At 40.3% G+C, this 19,713-nt stretch overlaps 2 protein-coding genes across 4 annotated transcripts; one reads left to right on the forward strand and one right to left on the reverse strand.

The window, feature by feature from the left end:
• The first annotated feature begins 21 nt into the window (after positions 1 to 21).
• Positions 22 to 8,245, forward strand: VPS29 (VPS29 retromer complex component). 2 transcript variants are annotated; one of them, XM_059676927.1, is made up of 4 exons: positions 22 to 154; positions 4,943 to 5,134; positions 7,264 to 7,499; positions 7,746 to 8,245. In XM_059676927.1, exons 1-4 carry the CDS (start codon positions 152 to 154, stop codon positions 7,861 to 7,863), a joined length of 549 nt encoding a protein of 182 aa, XP_059532910.1. In that variant the 5' UTR covers positions 22 to 151; the 3' UTR covers positions 7,864 to 8,245. The 2 variants fall into 2 exon arrangements, with proteins under 2 accessions (XP_059532910.1, XP_059532909.1); XM_059676926.1 differs by lacking the exon at positions 22 to 154 and adding an exon at positions 3,536 to 3,592.
• A 67-nt stretch (positions 8,246 to 8,312) lies between these two features.
• FAM216A (family with sequence similarity 216 member A) lies at positions 8,313 to 19,650 on the reverse strand. Of its 2 annotated transcripts, none has more exons than XM_059676925.1 (7): positions 19,044 to 19,650; positions 17,401 to 17,435; positions 15,319 to 15,440; positions 11,764 to 11,893; positions 11,499 to 11,682; positions 10,860 to 10,942; positions 8,313 to 9,229 (listed from the first exon to the last, which is right to left on the reverse strand). In XM_059676925.1, exons 1-7 carry the CDS (start codon positions 19,133 to 19,135, stop codon positions 9,114 to 9,116), a joined length of 762 nt encoding a protein of 253 aa, XP_059532908.1. In that variant the 5' UTR covers positions 19,136 to 19,650; the 3' UTR covers positions 8,313 to 9,113. The 2 variants fall into 2 exon arrangements, with proteins under 2 accessions (XP_059532908.1, XP_059532907.1); XM_059676924.1 differs by having other exon boundaries at positions 17,395 to 17,435.
• Positions 19,651 to 19,713: the final 63 nt, after the last annotated feature.

Below are 19,713 nucleotides of genomic sequence, written 5' to 3' on the forward strand. Positions count from 1 at the left end.
TACGGCGGGAAAGAGCCTAGGCGGGCCACCGTACAGCGGTCTCCTGTGGACCTCTGTTTTCATTGGTTGTGAGCGAAGTGGGCGGGCCTCCGAGGAGTCTGAGGAAGAGGGCGGCGGCGGTTGTGGTGACTGAGCGGAGCCCAGTGACAGGATGGTGAGGATGGCAACTGCGGCGACCGAGGCCTGGCTCTCGGCCGGGGTGCTGCGTCGTAGGGAGCGGCTGGGAGTCTCTGGGCGAGGGGCGAGGCGATCCCGGAAGCCTGGGTGGGCGCGGTTCAGGCCGGGCCTGGCAAGGCCCGGGGGGAGGGCCAGGGAGGTGAGGGAGCGGCCACTGCGGGTGAAGCCGGCTCCGGCCTTGTACCCCCGCCCCAGGGGCCGGAGGACGTCCGAGGGGGAGGGAGGCCCCTCTCATCTGCGAGTCCTGTCGCGAGACGCACACGCCCGAGCAGGGAAAGGCCTTTGGGCCTGTGCTTCGGCCGTTCCGGAGAAAGGGGCACGGTGCCCCTCCGTCTCCAGACGTTCTCCTATTTCTTGCCCGCTGGTTGGGGTGTACAAGTTATCCGCCCCCCCCCCCAACCCGGACCCCCCAGTTGGCGAAAGCTGGCTTCTCAGGAGCAAAACGGGAAGTAGCGAGCAGAATCCCTTACCCGGCTTGGTTTGCCATGTGGGGAAAGGGGATGCACACGATCCCTTTCGCCCTGAAACAGCGTGCAGCTGCCATTGCGCCGTGGTAGCGCGCTCCCTTCCAATTGCCGAAACGCCTTGTGTATTTAGGATGCTGCGACCTTTTAGAGTAGGATTCCTTAATGACCTGGGAACCCCTTGACATTTTTTGGAGAATGTGGAGGTCTTTCTGGGTAAAGGGCTAGTGTTTGGTGCTACGGGGGTAGTTTGGGGAGCTTTGCTTTAGTCTTTCGTCAGGTCGCCCCAACCTGCCACCAGGCCGGCCCGTCACCCTCTCACCCCGGCAGGTTGCTGCCCCTGAGACCGTCCTGCTGCTGGTGGGGCTCGTGGCTGTGATCCGTTTCCTAAGGTGCTCTTGACGCCCTAAAACTGGAACTACCGGGGCAGAACAGTTTCAGAAGAGCTCTGATGACCTTGGTGTTGGTGTTGATGAGATTTAACTGTAGAGGAACTTTCCTTTCTGATGGGTATCCATTGCATTTTTTTTAAGATTTATCACGATTCTGTGGCAAACGTAGCTTTTGAGGTGGCGTATGGACATGACCAAGGTTTATGGTATATGCTTCCTTATAAATGTGAAAAGCTTTCATCTTACTTTTGATTTTTGCTTCTAAACCAGACTCCAGCTTAGAGCACATTTTACAGTGATTTTGAGACATTGATCCTTGGGAGAAGACGAAATTTCTTTTCTTCCCCCCCCCCCCCCCCCCCCCCAGTTTTTCTTTCACTTTATGAAGATGAAATTGCTTGACATGTATCAGTTTTTGTTGAGAGGTTAACACTTTTTCTTAGGGTAGTTGCACCAGCATATCATTTTTCATGTCAAATAGGAAGAACTGGGTGGAATTTAGCATTAGCCCATCTTTTATTTGGCAAAGGGGACTACAAACATTCAACACGCCGTAGTATCCAAGAGTCCACAGGCAGCAAATTCATTTTTATGTGGAGAGGAATGTGTTTGTTTTTATCATCGTTAGTTGGTGACTTCATCACTCGATAATGTATTTATAGTGCCACATTAGATCAGCTATACAAAATAATGACCCAAACTGCAGCATAATTTTACAACTAGAATTGTAACATAGTTAAGATCAATATACTTGAGGAATAATGAGGCCATAAGAATGTAGAAAAGGTTAGCTTTCGTTAAAGCCACGACTGATTAATTTTCCAAATTGTCTTGTAAAATGCTAAGTAAACAGGAAATGAAAGGGTATGAGAGTCATGTGGAGAATAAGATCAGGAAAAAAATTGACAAGGCAAAAAATTTTAGAAGTATGTATGCATGCGCGTATGTGTCACATTTAAAATTTAGCAAATGGTTCTTTTGGTATTTTGAGCAAAGCTGATTTTTAACATTTTCTTTCATAACACTCAGAAATCATTAACAATTGTTTGCATATTCATTTGATATGAGTTTTTTTGGGTTTGTTTCTTTTTGTTGCTTTCTTTTAACATTGGTCATGTTTCACCCTTTTTTTTCATTCCCCCTGTCTGCAATCAACTTCTTCATTCCACTAAGGCTGGGCACAGAGTAAGTTTCTTCTCTTAGCTCCTCCTAATAATGGTGGTTGGGTGTCTGATTACTGGGATTTTCACCCTCTTATAGGCTATCAAATAGGATATAGCCAAATTCCTATGCTTTGATTGGGTTGGTTCTTTATTTGAATTTAACAAGACTGCCATTTCCAGGATCTTTTGCTGTCTTAAAAGACTATAATCTATGTCTAACCTGAACTGTCAAAAGTGTGGGATTTGGGCAAGGACATTCCTCAAAGTCTGATATTTGTTATGTGACACTATTTCCCTTATAATTTTGTCACTTGCAGGAAACCAGAGTCCTAGTTAGGACCCTTACTAATTTTAAGTAATTTCTGTGTGGTCATTCATACAGTTATAACTTTAGAATGCTGATATCTGGGCACATGGGCATAATCCACAGTACATTATAGAATTTAGGTTATCAATCATTATAAAGTATCATTTCTTACTAATGTTCTTTTTAGTTCATTCAGATGGACCAACTCATTCACTATTAGTCCCAAACATTTTTTTAAAATATATGTATATATTTTAAAAATATATATTGTTATTGGTCTCAGAGAGGAAGGGAGAGGGAGAAAGAGATAGTAACATCAGTGATGGGAGGGAATCATTGATTGGCTGTCTCTCGCTTGCCCCCAACTGGGGATCGAGCCCACAACCGGAGCAAGTGCCTTTGACTGGGACTGGAATCAAACCCTGGACCCCTCAGTCACCAGACCAGCTAGGTCAGTCCCAAACATTTTCAACCTGTTACAGACATATACCCTTTTATGGTTTGAGATTATTCTCTCTTTTTTTAAATAAGGATATCTTTACCTTTTTTTCAAATGCCAGCTTCCCACATTAACTATGCACCTCAATACATATCTGAAGGGATCTCCCTCTAAAGATGAAGATTGTTATATCTCTAGGTACTTTTGTATTCATTACCAATGAAGGTCAAAACTTCATGGTGGTTTTAGTTTTACAGATGTTTTACCCATCTGGATTGAAACAATATAAGTCCTTGAGCAAATACCAGCTGAATCTAGTCTTTATAAAGAAACTTATTTAACAACTTCTTTTAAAATGCTCTAATTTTACTGCAGTTACTCTACATCCTGAATAGTTCCTTTCCTTTGTAATCATGATATTTGTTGCAAGATGAATCAAGCTTGTTTTAATAATTTTAATTTTGCACATTTTGTTTTTGATTAATTTCAGTTTACAAAGTCAGTGGTGACAAAACTTTTGTTTTATTTTAGATATTTAATGTTTTCTTTGATAATAAGAAATAGTCATACCTTTTTAAAAAGCAGTTAAAGGGCATGTACATTTATGGATGGGATGTCTGTGTGGGAAAACATGCTGTCATAGAGTGAAGGTGCTTACACTAATCAACATGAAATTGTTGTCCTTTGGGGGGCAGATATTTTTAAACTAGAGGCAGCGGTGGGGTTCCTGGGCCTGGCCTGCGGGGATTGGGCGGAAACCGGCTCTCTGACATCCCCCAGGGGTCCCGATTGTAAGAGGGCGCAGGCCAGGCCAAGAGACCCCACCAGTGCATGATCGGGGACTGGGGAGGGACCACGGGAGGGCTCCAGGGCATGTCAGGTCTGCTTGCCCAGTCGGAGTGGCTGTCTCCTGGTGGTCAGTGCACGTCATAGCGACTGGTTGAATGGTAGAATGAACGTTGGACACTGAGCATATTAGGCCTTTATTATATAGGATAGGATGACCTTTTTTAACATATTCTTCTGTTAAGTGACTTAGTTAAATAATATTTACATGTAAACTCATTAATATATTACAGGATTGAGATTTTTATTTTTTATATTAAAGTTTGCAACTCTAAACCACTTCCTACTAAATTCATCACTTATTTAACTGACTCTTTTTTTTTAATGCTCTAATGCACATGAAAGATTGTGAAAATGTTATTTTAAGTTTGGAAACTAAACTGAGGACACATAGGCAATTTAATCTAGACAATTAATATATGACAGTGAGGATTTCTAATGAAAGAGAAGATAAAGATTATTATTATCTCTAGGTACTTTTGTATTAAAAAGTACACATTTGTTCTATTGAAACTTTGTGAAACATAGGCTGTTTTTATTCCTCTGTAATGTGTATTTAATAGTTTTAAGTAGCATATATTGTAAATTTTGTCTATTATTCCTCCAAATAGTTGTCAGGCTAGTAAACATAATTATAGAATTAATTTTTTTATCATTACTTTTTTTTTTTTTTAATCCTCACCCTGGGATATGTTTGGAGAAAGTAAAGGAGAGAGGGAGGGAAGGAGGGAAAAACATCAATGAGAGAGAAACATCCATGTGAGAGAGACATTGATTGGTTGCCTCCAACCTGGGATCAAACTGGCAACCTAGGTATGTGTCCTGACTGGGAATCAAACCTTCGACCTGGTGTACTGAATGACACTCCAACTAAATGAGCCACCTGGCCAGGGCTCTATCATTTCATTTTTAACAGTTCTCTTTATTAATGTTCCTGGAATCAATCCATGAGATTTTAAGAACAGAGTACATTATCATGTGTGATATGTGTGTTTGTTTAAATGGTTATGATAAGGAAATGTATGAATAACTTCTGCTCCTTTGTGTTCTGGAATCTCTGATTAGTTTAATTTAAAAGGGGGTTATTGGAAGAGAGTATCTTGTTTTGACATAATGTTTAACATTACACCTTGTCTCACCTTGACACTTTAAAGTTGGTGTTGGTATTAGGAGACCTGCACATCCCACACCGGTGCAACAGTTTGCCAGCTAAGTTCAAAAAGCTGCTGGTACCAGGAAAGATTCAGCACATTCTCTGCACTGGAAACCTTTGCACCAAAGAGAGTTATGACTATCTCAAGACTCTGGCCGGTGATGTTCATATTGTGAGAGGAGACTTCGATGAGGTGATGTATTTCCCTTTCTTTCACAATATTTCCTTTTCTTGATTTTCACATATAAAGCTTTATCCTTTAGACTAGTTTCTCAACTATTAAGATCTCTTTTCCCCCCAAATATAAAATTACTACACATACCCCTCCTTCCTGTTGGAAAATCACTGAATTTTAGATTGCTCAATAAACATATTAAGTACTTGTTCTAACTAAATTGATACGGAGTAAAAGTAGTTTTGTCACTATTTTTTGTAGTATTATCATTTAGTTTATAAAGTCTTTGTTATGAACTTCTTACCACCACCATCACCTCTACTACCGTGTTCCAAGGACCATATCACTTTCCTATATTCCAACTTCCTCATTCTACCCTCCCTCCCTCCACTGTTTGTTCTCCAAGTAGCAGAGTGATCCTTTTTAAGTGAAGATCACATCACTGATCTGTTGAAGAGCCATGGTAGGCTCTCTGTCACCAGGGTTAACTATAAAGTACTGGCAGGAGGAAGTTTTGAGGAAGTCATAGAATTGTTTTATATCTTGATTGTGGTGGTGCTTACATGACTATATGCATTTGTCAAAACACCTTGAATTATATACTAAGAAGGATAATTTTACTCTATGTAGATTATACCTCAGTACACCTGACTTTAAAAAAGAAAAAAAAAAACGTTAGAAATTCTGGGGTTCCAACTTTGCCCATTAATTAACAATGAGATTTTAGGCACATTACATCCTCTTTCTGGTCTTAGTTTCCTTCTGTGTAAATAGATTGGAATAGATGATTTTTAAAACCCCTGCCAGTCCTAACATTGATTTTAAATTAAAAATCTGAGTCTGAAAATTTTATTTTTTATTTCTGGGAATATAAACTGTTTCATAAATTATTTAACTTTATTGTTGCTTTTTAATGGGGCTCTTTATATCAAACTGAATGACCATAGTGTTGTTGTTTTTTAGTGGATTTTTGAAAGTTTGGGTAAACTAGAGCTTGCACAGAGGTGAAAGACAGGAATGAGAAGGGAAGAGGCAAACTTCTTGTCAATAATTAGAATATAGGTCTGCTTTGTTAAAAACATTAGTGGTTCTGTTTGTGTTATACTAAAAATAGTTTTAGCCCTAGCCGGTTTGGCTCAGCAGAGCGTGGACCATGGACCAAAGGGTCCCGGGTTTGATTCAGGTCAAGGGCATGTACCTTGGTTGCAGGCTCCTCCCTAGCTCCAACCCTGGTCAGGGGGCATGCAGGAGGCAACCAATCGATGTATCTCTCTCATCGATGTTTCTGTCTTTCCCTTTCTCTTCCACTCTCTCTAAAAGATCAATGGGAAAATATCCTCGGGTGAGGATTAACAAAAAATAACAGTTTCAGTAGCAAGAATTCAAAATTTTTGCTACAAATTTGCTCAAGTCACAATCTCTGAAGCCATGCTACCAAACCCTGGTAGCTCAACCACTTATCAATGTGTGACTTTGGGCAGGTAATTTTAGCCTCTCCATGCCTCCGTTTTTATCCATAAAATGGGGGTCAGAATAGAATCTACCTCTTAGGATTATTTTTCCTTAAGTATATTTTTATTGATTTTAGAGAGGAAGGGAGGAGGAGAGAGAGATAGCTAGCTTCTTGCATGCCCCACACTGGGGATTTAGCCCTCAACCTGGGCCTATGCCCCCACCAGGAATGGAACCGTGATCTCCTGGTTCATAGGTCAATGCTCAACCACTGAGCCATGACCACCAGGTTTAGGATTGTTTGTAAGCATTAGGTAGGTTGATATTTATAAAGTCCTTAGAATAGTGCCTGTTTCATACTAAGTACTATGTATTTTAAATTATTTTAAGTCATCATCTATATAACTTAAAGCCTGGGGTACAGGCCATGTGCCTAGGATTCTTAGGGAGAGGAAACCCAGAAATTTGATGGGATAATCATTTTCTACAGCATGCCCAAAAGAGTCTATATTCTATAAAAATAAACACAAGGTATTGCATGAGACATTTCAGTTATGTGCATAGTTGCAGCCTTAGAGTCTAAGAAGAAATCATATTTAATAAAAGTGTTGGTTGTGGAGCAAAACACCCATATGAGACTGAATATTTAAAAGCAGGTTGTTTTTTAAACATGAGTGTGTTTTTTCTTATTTTAGAATCTGAATTATCCAGAACAGAAAGTTGTGACTGTTGGGCAGTTCAAAATTGGTTTGATCCATGGACATCAAGTTATTCCATGGGGAGATATGGCCAGCTTAGCCCTGTTGCAGAGGCAGTTTGATGTGGACATTCTTATCTCAGGACACACACACAAATTTGAAGCATTTGAGCATGAAAATAAATTCTACATTAACCCAGGTTCCGCCACTGGAGCATATAATGCCTTGGAAACGTGAGTAGTATGTAATTTGGGAATTTGGGGGTTTTATAAACTTAATAATTGCATGTGTGACATTTCATAAAAGAGAAATGCAACCATTTAAATATAGCCTTTCTGGCCATCTTCTTTTGGTGATGATTCTTTTTAATATGTAACAACCAGATTTCTCCTTGAATCCAAATTGTCATATTAAATTGAAATTTATAGTGCTGTGGTTTTTTAGTACAAAACACTGACATTACTTATATCTCCTTCCAGAAACATTATTCCTTCATTTGTGTTGATGGATATCCAGGCTTCTACAGTTGTCACTTATGTGTATCAGCTAATTGGAGATGATGTGAAAGTAGAACGAATCGAATACAAAAAATCATAAAGCCAGGCCTGTCTTGATTTTTTCTGTTGTTGTTGTTTCTTATTAATTTCCCTGTTCAAATCAAGTAATGAAACAATTAAGAGCCACAAAATTGTATCACTTTTATAATATTTTGCAGTAAAATGTATCGTCTTCTGTTAATACAACGTCTAAGCTTCTTGTAAACTATAAGAATTTATTTAGTTTAAGTATATGATTTCTATGAAAAAATGTCCCCACACAGTAAATGGTTACTACATGTTAAGAAAAACTTATCATTGTAAATACCTTCAGAGTTGATATTTAGAACTTTATTATAAAAGTAGTGCATGAGGGAAAAGAATCTGGACTTTCTTGTATACATTTTTCTCTTCTCCAGTAATAAAGTTACCTTTCATTTATACTTTCTTGATAATCTGTTTTAATTTTTAAAAACCATAAAAACGAGAGACCAAATGAAACTGTGGACAAGCATTAAAGTGATGAGATGACTTTTTAGAGCTCTCTCATTTCTTAGAATATTCTGGGTCATAATGTTGGACTCTGATTTCATTTTCTAAATAATATGCCATATGGACATATTAAATCAGGAGAGATCCTTCAAACTGTTGCTTTAAATTGCCCTATTTTTCAAGTTTTAACAAAAAAATATTTTTAACACTAATGTTTAGAAGGGAAGCAACCTAGAATGAATATGTAATGTAAAGAATCCTCTCATTAGTACCACCACCCCCAACTTAATCTAGTTTGAAAGGCCAAGTGTTTGTGTAGCAATTTTCATAAAATAGGGCAAACTGACATTTCCATTTTTAAGTTGTATTCAAGCAGCAAATATTTATTAAGCATCATCTTTGCAATCCAGGGTGTTATCTCTATTAAATGCTATGCCGTATTAGGATATTTCAAGACTTTTCCTCAGCCAAATCAAGAAAATATTTGTCAGATATTTTAATGTTGCTGTTTTAGGACTTATTGTAAACACAGAGAGAATTATACAATGTAGTTGTCAGATTTAAAGAAAAAATAATTCAATTTTTAAGTGACAAAAATTTTAATTGTATCTAGCTAGAAATAAAAGCATATATTTACACAGGGACTTTATTACACAAATTTCATTGGAACATGGAACTACATCAAACCAATTACATGGTTTAAACATTTCTGAACAAACCAAAATTACTTAATGACTTAATGGTGAATAACAGTATCAGTTCACAACCCTTACCCCTACCCCTACCTTTGGCACATTATCAATACATAAGACAAGATTGTCAAGTTAACATCAGATGTTCTCCCTGTTCTTCAATTGACATTGATTGCATACACTTACTTAGAAAATCTTCCTTTATTTCTTCATTGGTGTATGATTCAAAATCATTTGTAGAAACTGAAGACAAAAGAAAAAGAGTTTATAATGTCTATTTTGGAAACAAAATTGTATTTCACCCTAAAAATTGAGATTTGTATATAAGAACAACCTTCAAAATGACCTACGTTATTAATAAACCTTTAGCAAAAACAGATTGCTTACATTTTCAAAACTGAACTCCCCTTTCCCCCAAATCTCTTACTTTTAAAAATCAGATACTCAATACTGCTCGGCCAGAAGGTCACAGTTGGATTCCGGTCAGGGTATATGCCTGGGTTGCATGCTCAATCCATAGTGTGGAGCTTGCAGGAGGTAGCCAATTATGATTCTCATCATTGATGTTTCTATCTTTCTCTTCCTCTCCCTTCCTCTCAATTCAATAAAAATTTATTATTTTAAAACCTTAAAAAATAAAAGATACCCAGTGCTGTATTCTGGCCAAGTTACTGTACAGCAAATTCTGTTACTAAGTTCTATTTTTCCTTTGCTTTGTAACTTTATTTTTTTTGTTAACACTATTACAGATGTTCCCATTCTTCCTCTGCCTTAGTCTACCTCCAGCCAGCGCCCTTTGTTTTTTAAAATCTATTGGCAGGAAAGAAATTACAGTTTCAGCATTCTCCATTTTAAGTTCCTTCTTATCTCTCTTCTCTTGGGGACCACAGGGACCTTTCCCCTGCCTGGGGTTTTCTCCAGCTGTTCTTTTTGGAACCAGGCTTACCTTTATCCCTACAGTTTCCCTCAATTCTTGGATAGGCATAGTGTGGTATTTACAGCAGAGCTGAGTGGCACTGTCACATTGTGGTAGTAACTAGGAAATGATGTAACTGCCACTTATTCCTTTCCATTTTATCAATTCTGAGGAATACTTCTGAGCATTTGGTCTTTCCTCCTCTTTTGTCTTTTTCATTTTGTGCTATTCCGTAATTGTAGAAGGATCCTTTATGCCAATCCTTCCCAAGTCTAGATTTGTCTGAGTTGCTCTGTCACCTGCTTGGCTTGCTTCCACTGATTTGTTGAGTAGTGTTAAAATGGTATTGGTGATAATAGCCTTCTGTAAACTATTTGATGCTATACAAACTATGTTATCCTTCCGAAAATGGCACTACCTCATAAAACAAATGCTATGGCTTGGAAAAAGTCATGTTTTTGTGAATTTGAGTTCTGATATGATAAATTCCGTTAAGTCTCTAACCTTGATATTATACCTTTTTAAAAATATATTTTTTTTATTGATTTCAGAGAAGAAGGAAGAGGGAGAGAGAGCTAGAAACATCAAAGATGAGAGAATCGATTGGCTGCCTCCTGCACGCCCCGCACTGGGAACTGAGCCCTAAACCTGGGCATGTGCCCCGACCGGGAATCAAACCATGACCTGGTTCATAGGTGGATACTCAACGACTGAGCCGTGCCAGCTGGGTAACATTATATCTTAATTTATGATTATAAATACCTTGAATCTTACTACTCTGAGCAGTGTGTTCTTTTAAATGAAAGCAGAAATATATTTCATGTTTAGTTTTATTAGGAGCAATACAAGCAAATCACATTCTAAATTTTCAGTGGCTAGCCTTAATCTATATTGGGTTTAATGATTTTTTATACATAAGATCTTTAAAAATGCATATTTTTCAAATTCTACATTTACCTGATTGCATGAACAGTCTGCCTGGTTTTCTAAAAATCTTCAGCGACTTACATCTTGTTTTAGACACATATCCAGTTTTTAAACTATAAGAAAGAAAAGGATCTTAATCGCAACCAGCAAAGTGAACAGCTGCCTAATGATTGTGGAAGGCTACACAAATTCTCTATTAAGCTGCCAGCATCACCAAAGAGACCCTTTCAGCCCCTGAGTTCTCCTGTGACTTATTAATCCTGAAATGCAAAGCTAACTATTTTGCAGGTTGAATAATTAGGCTTCTTATCTCATTTTCCCTTTTTGTATATAGTATTCCCCTGTGCAGAAGCGACCATATGCTTCTCCTTTTGGAAGTGTTTGCATTATTTTGAATTTGAGTGGAAATCACTGAAAGGGGCAGTCTTCCATATCTCTAGCTGGTCAAGAAATGTTGACAATTCCACCAAGTAAGTTCTAAAAGATGTGGCATATCACAGTCAGCTCAGTAAAGAAACCATAAGATAATATCCTTTTTTGCTTTTTGTCCAGCCACTTCTGAACTTAGCAAAGTCAACATAATAAGGAACACAAGTTTTAATATCATTTAGCTACCCTTCAAATAAAATTGGGGTACATTTTCCTCCTTTTAAACAATAAGAAGCAGACCTTCCTTTGTTTCTCATGGGTCGCCAAAGGGAATGCTGTATGATCATTTCAGGTGCAGATGCGGCTGCGATGTTGGAAGGCACTGAGTCCCCTCTCTCCAGTTGGTGTCGCCATGTAGTACAGGGGTAATGCTGCTTCTGGGAGTGACGAGAACTGAGGTGGCTCCTGTGATGAGTGAGGACACCTGTCATATAAATCACTTCAGTTAGAGGACCCTCTCAATTCTTGTGACAACTAGTAAGAAACTAATTGCAGGTGCACCTGCCTGGCTTGTGAGAGTTGTGCTGGATCATATGCATGTACTGCCTCTTCATTAACACCCTCAGATAGTTCACATTACAGATCTTAGCAATGCTGCACAGATAATGCTTCTGGCCTATGGTGAGGTCTGGATGCTAAAAGACAGAACAAGATTTATAGGCTTTTATCTGAAAGGATGAATGTTTAGCAGAGTGTACCATCTGTACGTTTTACTTAAGCAAATTCAACGATGTTAATTTGGCCAAGGAGAGAGAGAAAGAAATGGCCATTTAAATAGTACAAGTGACTGTGCTTGCCATTTCCACTCAAGTGATTCAGATGCCCAATGAGGTTTGAGGGCCACTGCCCTAGAAGAGTAAGCAAAATATGAATCCGCTGTTACGTCAGTGAGTCTTTTGGGGGGTGTATGTGTGTGCATGTGTGTGTGTGTGGCGCATTTTTTTATTTTTTATTGACTTTATTGGGGTGACATTGGTTAATAAAATTATATAGGTTTCAGGTGTACAATTCTATAACGCATCATCTGTTTATTGTTTTGTGTGTTCACCATCCCAGTCAGTGAGTCTTAATTCCCATGTGCCTCTCAGTGAGTGTGGGTATCTCACTTCTATATAAAGTAGCATCTAAAAGCAACCCAATTACTCTACTTATTTTAACTAAAAAAACAGTCCTTTCTAGAACCATAAGGATAACTGAGTTGGACAGATGGAGGGATAGTCTGATGGGCTCTGATATATGTAACTTTGACTAATATTTTCACTGTACTTCCTGATTTTAGAAGTTAACACCTAAAATGCAAGACCACTACATATGCGCATGCACACACACACACACACACACACACAGGATTTACTGAACTGGATAGGTAATAATCCAGAAGAAATTCAAAAGGTTGGCCTGAAAACTTCACCAGTTGGCACTCATCTTTAGTTAGCCTAATTTGTGTTGCTCTGGAAAGGCTACCCTGCCAGCTATGATCTTTAATGGGTAATACAGGACAATAGCTGTGTTAAAGGTTTACTGCCATTTTCTTTACTTGCTTGTTTCTAATTTTGTAGTCTTTGAGAAAAATCTTTATGAGGTGGGTTTCCATCTCTAGAATGGAACTTTCCTCAAGGGCCTTCGTGTTTGAGGCATTGAGTTTCCTGCATAAAGGTACGTCAAATCTGAAGGTCATATGATAAGAAATCCTAAATAATAAAGAGCTAATATGCAAATGGTCATCACGCCCTCACACCATCAAGCCATAATGGCTCAGACTCTCAACACGGGAGAGAGGAATGGGGACCAGCCAGGCACAAATGAGCTCACAAGAGAGGAATGGGGACCAGCCAGGCACAAATGAGCTCGTGAGAGAGGAATGGAGACCAGCCAGACTGCAGCCTGGGAGAGGGACAAGCCGCCTGCCCCATGGTCCCCTGTGACTGCAGCTGGCCCAAGCAAAGCTGGTCTGGGTCCTGGGTGCCTGCGGCTGGCCAGAGGGAGGGAAGCCCAAGTCCTGGGTGCCTGCAACTGGCTGGAGGAGGGAATCTTGGGTCCCAGGTGCGGGGTGAGGCAGAGGTGGTTAGGGATGATCAGGCCAGCAGGGGAATAGTTAGGGGCGATCAGGCAGGCAGGCAGGCAGGCAGGCGAGCAGTTAGGAGCCAGCAGTCCTGGATTGTGAGAGGCAATCAGACATCCTCCGAGAGGTCCCGGATTGGAGAGGGTGCAGGCCGGGCTGAGGGACCCCCCCACCCCCACTCCGTGCATGAATTTTGTGCACCAGGCCTCTAGTCTATAATAAAATTCTTGTATTCACTCATGGTTGACCCAACAGATTATATATATATATATATATTCATATTCCTACACAATATGCTGGATGTGCCTTGTCTTCTGCAGTACCTTACCCTCTAAGTCAGCAATTTCCAACCAGTGTGCCAAAAGAATTTTTAAAACATGCAATATCTGATTATTTAGTTGAGGGCACTGGCCCCTTTTTTTAAATTTTTATTTATGAGAGAGAGAGAAAGAGAAAGAGAGAGAGAGATTTGTCGTTCCACTTATTTATGTATTCATTGGTATGTGCCCTAACAGGGTCAAACCTGTAACCTTGGCATATCGGGACAATGCTCTAACCAACTGAGTTACCCTGCCAGAGCCTGACCTCTTTTCCCTTAGATTGTCAAACTGTAAAAGTGACAATAGCTGCCGGGGTCCAGCCCCAGCGGGTCCAGGGGTCCCCAAAGGTGTAGACGGAGTCGGCGAAGAAGGAATGACACGGAGACAGTGTTCAGTTGATCAGCAGCCTAGCCAGGATCTCTAGCCCGGATCTCCAGCCAAGTTCTGGTCTGGATCTCCAGAGAGGTTCTGATTCGGATCTCCAGCCAGGTTCTGTGGCCATGTTCCCTCGCTAGGTTCTCCAGCCAGGTTCTGTCCAGGTTCTCCAGCCAGGTTCAGTCACCAGGTTCTAGTCAGGTTCTCTTGCCAATTTCTGTAGTCAGGTTCAGTCCAGGATCTTTTGCCATGTTCTCTCCAGCGAAGTTCTTCTGTCTGTAGGTTCTGTGTAGGTTCTGTCTTCTTGGCTCTCTTCTAAGTTCTGTCTCCTAAGTTCTGTGTTCTAAGTTCTGTCTCTTGCTGTCTTGTTACATCTGTATTTATACCAGTTGATTCAATCCTATCAATCTCTATTACAAAGGTTAGGGCGTTTCTTATCTCCATTCCAGGGAGTAAAGATTATGTAGCTTAAGCATGATTGTTCGTAGTTAAAGTGATTAATTACCCGCCTGGCACTTAGTTGAGGTGTTTTATTCCCTCCCTAACTTCAGGGGAAAATCCCTACCTGGGGATTCAACCTTTCTTGGAGAGGTGACCTTGGTTAAAACACAGCGCCAAGAAGGTGAGCAAACATATTAAGAACCGTATGCTATATATGCCAGGTCCCTTGAAATAGCACGGATGGACCAGCTCCCGGCAAATAGCCAACACAAAAATAGCAGCCAGGTGTGAATGAATCAAAATTATACCTTTTTTTGTCAGATCAGCAAAAAATACATTTTCTGGTGTGCTGCAGAACTTTAATAATTAGTTTGTGTGTGTCATGAGATATAAAAGGTTGAAAATCACTTCTCTAAGTAGCTTGTCTATATATATATATATATATATACATATACATATATATGTCTATATATATGTATGTATGTGTGTATTATATATATATATGCCTAAGTGACCATTCAACTGTCTGACCGGTAGCTATGACACACACTGACCGCCCAGGGCAGACGCTCACTGCAGGAGCCGCTGAGCTGCGGTGACTTCGCAGCTGCAGTTCTTGGGTGACGCACCCAGAACCGGAGAGGAGGGAGCCTGATTGCAGGGTGCATCACTCGAGAACTGCCCTCTTGCAATCCGGGACCCCTTGGGGGATGTCGGAGAGCCAGTTGCAGCCTAATCCCTGCAGGCTAGGCCGAGGGACCCCACCGGTGCATGCCGGGCCTCTGGTCTTCAATAAAAAGTTCAGCTCTGAATACAAAGATTATTGGTATTTAAATAAAGTATTGGTAGGTAGTTAGCATACCTTTAGAAAGGACACATCTGTCATTGATTTAGTGATGTGAATTGTTTGAATTTGAGGAGTTTTCCATAACTCTTGTAGCTTGGCTATGTGTAAGTTCATTTTGTGTCCATCTTTGATTCCATCTGTAGGCAAGGACATTATTATGTGAATTTCATGAGAAAGATCAGTTCAACAAATTAATTATTAAGTTCTATGTATTTACATGTGTCAGTGATTATTCTGGAGAAGTAGCATGGGCTGTTAAAAATTTTTTAATTGCTTTTAGGCAGAGGAAGAGAGAGAGAAAAAGAAACATGGATGTGAGAGAGAAACCTGTTGATGGACACTTGGATTGTTTCCAGTTTTGGACTATTACAAATTTAGCTGGCAGAAGATTTTAAGTTAAAAGTTTTTACTTAGTAAAGTGAATTAAATAAGCACAGTTTTGTTTTAATGTTATTGATAACAAAGGCCACTATAATTTTATATATTAAACTTTAAATTTAGTTATTTTTTTAAGACTTGGGCAAACCAAATATGGCATACTGAAAGACTAACTAGTTTACCAACAAATAGAAAATCATCTGGAAATTGTTATTATGACCCTTAAATCATCATTTGGAAACTGTAATAATAAAATACTAATTCAACATTTCAAGTATATTATTGTTATTATTTTAACATATTTTTATTGATTTCAGAGAGGAAGGGAGAGGGAGAGAGAGAGAGAAACATCAATGATGAGAATCATTGATTGGCTGCCTCCTGCATGCCCTCTACTGGGGATCAAACCTGCAACCCCGGGCATGTGCCCTTGACCAAAATCAAACCTGGGACCCTTTGGTCTGCAGGCCGACGCTCTATCCACTGAGCCAAACCAGCTAGGGCTCAAGTTTATTATTTTAAATCCTTTCTCAAGTTGTAAGTATGGGCTAATTCTCTAAGAGTATATCTTTTGTGTCCCTGCTAATAAATATTTCTAAGATGCATATCATAGCCTGGTCTAAAATTTAATTGCTCAAAAGCTTGGTAGCATTTTGTTACAGAAAATCAAACATTTAAAAATAATAGTTATATGACACTGGATGGGTGAGTCTTATAGCTTCACACACAAAAAAATAAATAATAAATAAATAAATAAATAAATAAATAAATAAATAAATAAAAATAATAGTTATAAAAATAATAGTTAAACTCAACAACAAACAACCTAACTGAAATATGCGCAAAGGACTTGGATAGATTTTGGATGTCTCCAAAGAAGACACACAAATTGTCAATTAGTACATGAAAAGATGCTCACTATCACTGATCATTAGGGAAGTCAAAATCAAAACCATAGTGAGATACCCATAAGGATGCCTATCATAAAAAAAAAAAAAATCCAAACAAAAGTAAGTGTTAGCTAGGATGTGGATAAATTGGAACCATGTGCATTGCTGGTGGGAATGGAAAATGTGCAGCTGCTATAGAAACAGTGTGGCGGTTCTTCAAAATATTAAACATAGCATGGCCATATGAATCAGCAATTCCACTTGAAAACCACATTATGTATATACATTTATATGTGTGTCTGTGCATTTTCATATCTATATACTTGCAGGTATGTATGTTTTTCCTAGGTAACTGTTAGGACTATAAAATTTCCAGGGAAGAGCAAAGTGAATCCAGGTTTATATATCATTGAATTGAAATTGCTCCCTCCCCAAAATTAGTGAGACACCTTTGTAGCTCTATCCTTCACTCCAAGGGAGAGGAAAACAGCAGCATTAAGAAATATTTTGTTCTTTGAGTTTGTTCAGTTTAAAATTTTCCCTTCAATCTGTGCTCTCTTCTTCTCAACCAACATCAGCTATAAACACAGTTCTCAAATTCATTGCTATTTTGAAAGACTATTTTTAAAATGCTTGATGTAAGAGATCTTCATGGGAGACAAAGTACCTGCTGGTTGTTCTCTCAAAAATCTTAAAGACTAAGATCACCAAGAAGGCTAATAAAATCTATTTTTAAACCTCCTTTGTGTGGGAGTTATAGCAAAACTGACTTCTCTGAACCATGTTATTTATAGGTATTATCTGATTTATGTGCTCTACTCACCAGTACCTTTGGAATTCTGGTAATAAGAATGTCCAGCTGATCTGTTTAAAAAAAAAAAAAAGGATGTAATTAGTAGGTAGTAACAACAAATAACTGACAGCTTTATAAACATTAACGAAGGTATTTTAAATGAAAAAAGGACAGTATTGCATATGCTTTATACTTTTCATGCTTCCATCAGACAGAATGTCTTGCAAATTTTCTTCTGTCATTCTGGTTGTATCTGAATGGCTCCAGACTTATTTAAAGTGAGTTATCTGATATCTTCTTTACCATATTATGAGACAGGACTTACTTTAAGGCAAGTTTGGCCTAGTTTTATAGCCTCCTAATCTAATTCCTACATTGAGTTTCATAAAGTAGTTTGGGCTTCTAGTCCTAACCATAGTATTTTCTTGTTCTCTTTATTTTTAATAAAGTAATTTGGCTATGGAAAAGACTATCTTGTTTTTTATTGTATGTAATTAAGGTGTTCTAGAATCCTAGATTTGGAATGTATCTAATTTTGTATAGCTTCTTTTTTTCCTCAAATTGAGACAAAACACCCTTCCTTCCTTCTTCCTTCCTTCTTCCAATTTATTCAATGAACACGAGTTCATTCATCTCCTGATATACTAGGATCCAGTACTTCACTAAGCACAGAGGGGAACAGAAAAGAAACACAAGACCCCATCTCATCTTTTCTTTTTTAATATATTTTATTGATTTTCCCACAGAGAGGAAGGGAGAGGGACAGAGTGCTAGAAACATCGATGAGAGAGAAACATCGATCACCTGCCTCCTGCACACTCCCCACTGGGGATGTGCCCGCAACCAAGGTACATGCCCTTGGCAGGAATCGAACCTGGGACCCCTGAGTCCCCAGGCCGACGTTCTATCCGCTGAGCCAAACCGGTCAGGGCCCCATCTTTAAGAAGTCTTCAATCCACCATATATATATATATATATTTTTTTTTTTTTAAAGGCCATGCCTGCAGCAGAAGCCATGGCTGTGAGCTGCTTTGGCAAACAGCCAGCCGCTCTCTGTTTTAGGGAATAACTGATGAAAAGGATGAGGAGGTTAGTGACTTCAGCAACTGTCTTCAGCATCAGGAAATAAGAGTAAAAACTTGCCAAAAATAAAATAGGTTTATGAAGAAACGAACTTCTGTGTGAAGAAAACGTCAAGTACTTATAATATTCATAGTCATCTGTTTCATGGACGATTATGAATCCCCACTTGACATAACGGTGGCTAATGTCACACACGGGGAACTGATTTATTGACTCGGGAGCCCTCGATTGAACAAGGACTCTTGTCCCCGCAGTCTCCCCTCTCCCCCACCCGGGTTTACGTAGAGTCGGGTGGCCAGGCCGCTTTTCCAGCCGGTTCCCCAGCGCCCCCTCGGGGCAGAAAGATGCACGCAGGTGACTGTCGCAGTCACCGCGTTGTCATTGCCCCAAACCCTCCTCAGAAACCCTTCCTTTGAACAGCGCGTCGGCTTCCATGTTTCCCATCCCGGCCACAACAAAGGTTCTCCCCGCCTCTCTTTTCAGTGCTTTGGGGGCCAGTCGATTGGAGGAGCCAGCTCCCAACCCCTCTCCACAAGGGGGATCATGACCGGGCCGGTCCCCGTCCTCCCTAACCCCTCGGGGCCCCGCAGCCTCACCCGCCTCCGCCACCCTCGGTCCTGGCCACTGCCGGAGGCTCTGCGGCAGGGCTGCAGTCCGTCCAGGCGGACACCGGACCCTGGCCGAGCATCTCCTCCCGGTGCAGGGACCGCGAGCTGTGTGCGGGGAAAGCTTTCCCTCTTCCCCTCCCGGGTCAGCACGCTTGCGTCAGGTCGGGCGGGATGGGGGCGAAGAGGCGGATGCCGGATTCTAGCCCCCTCCGGGGCGTTCCGGACACGGCCCGAATAGCTTCGGGAGAGCGGGGAGGGCAGATCCACGATCCCGGAGTTAAATTGGGGAGGAGCGGGAATTCTTCAGTTGACTACGCGTTTGCACGTTTGCATCTTTTTGTGGAACGGTTGCGTCACGGAAAGGAAATAAGACATGCCCTCCACCACCGGAGGTGCCTTCCACCTCAGTATTCCAGACCCTCGGCAAATTTGCAAATCTCGAATGTCACCATCTGTGTCAAACATCAGTACGCAAACCAAGGACCCCAGCGCCCCGCGCAGGAATGCCGAGTGCTAGCCGTTATCTGTAAACAGTTATCACCAAGGCAACCAGGCTTCGCCAGCCTCACCACCAAGGGTTTGGACCAACAACCTCAGCGCGTGCGCACACAACATCCCTCCCTTCCCAGGGTTTTCTTAGGACGCGTTTCGCACGGGA

This window comes from Myotis daubentonii, chromosome 19 (genome assembly GCF_963259705.1).
Source record: "Myotis daubentonii chromosome 19, mMyoDau2.1, whole genome shotgun sequence".
NCBI lineage: Eukaryota > Metazoa > Chordata > Mammalia > Chiroptera > Vespertilionidae > Myotis > Myotis daubentonii.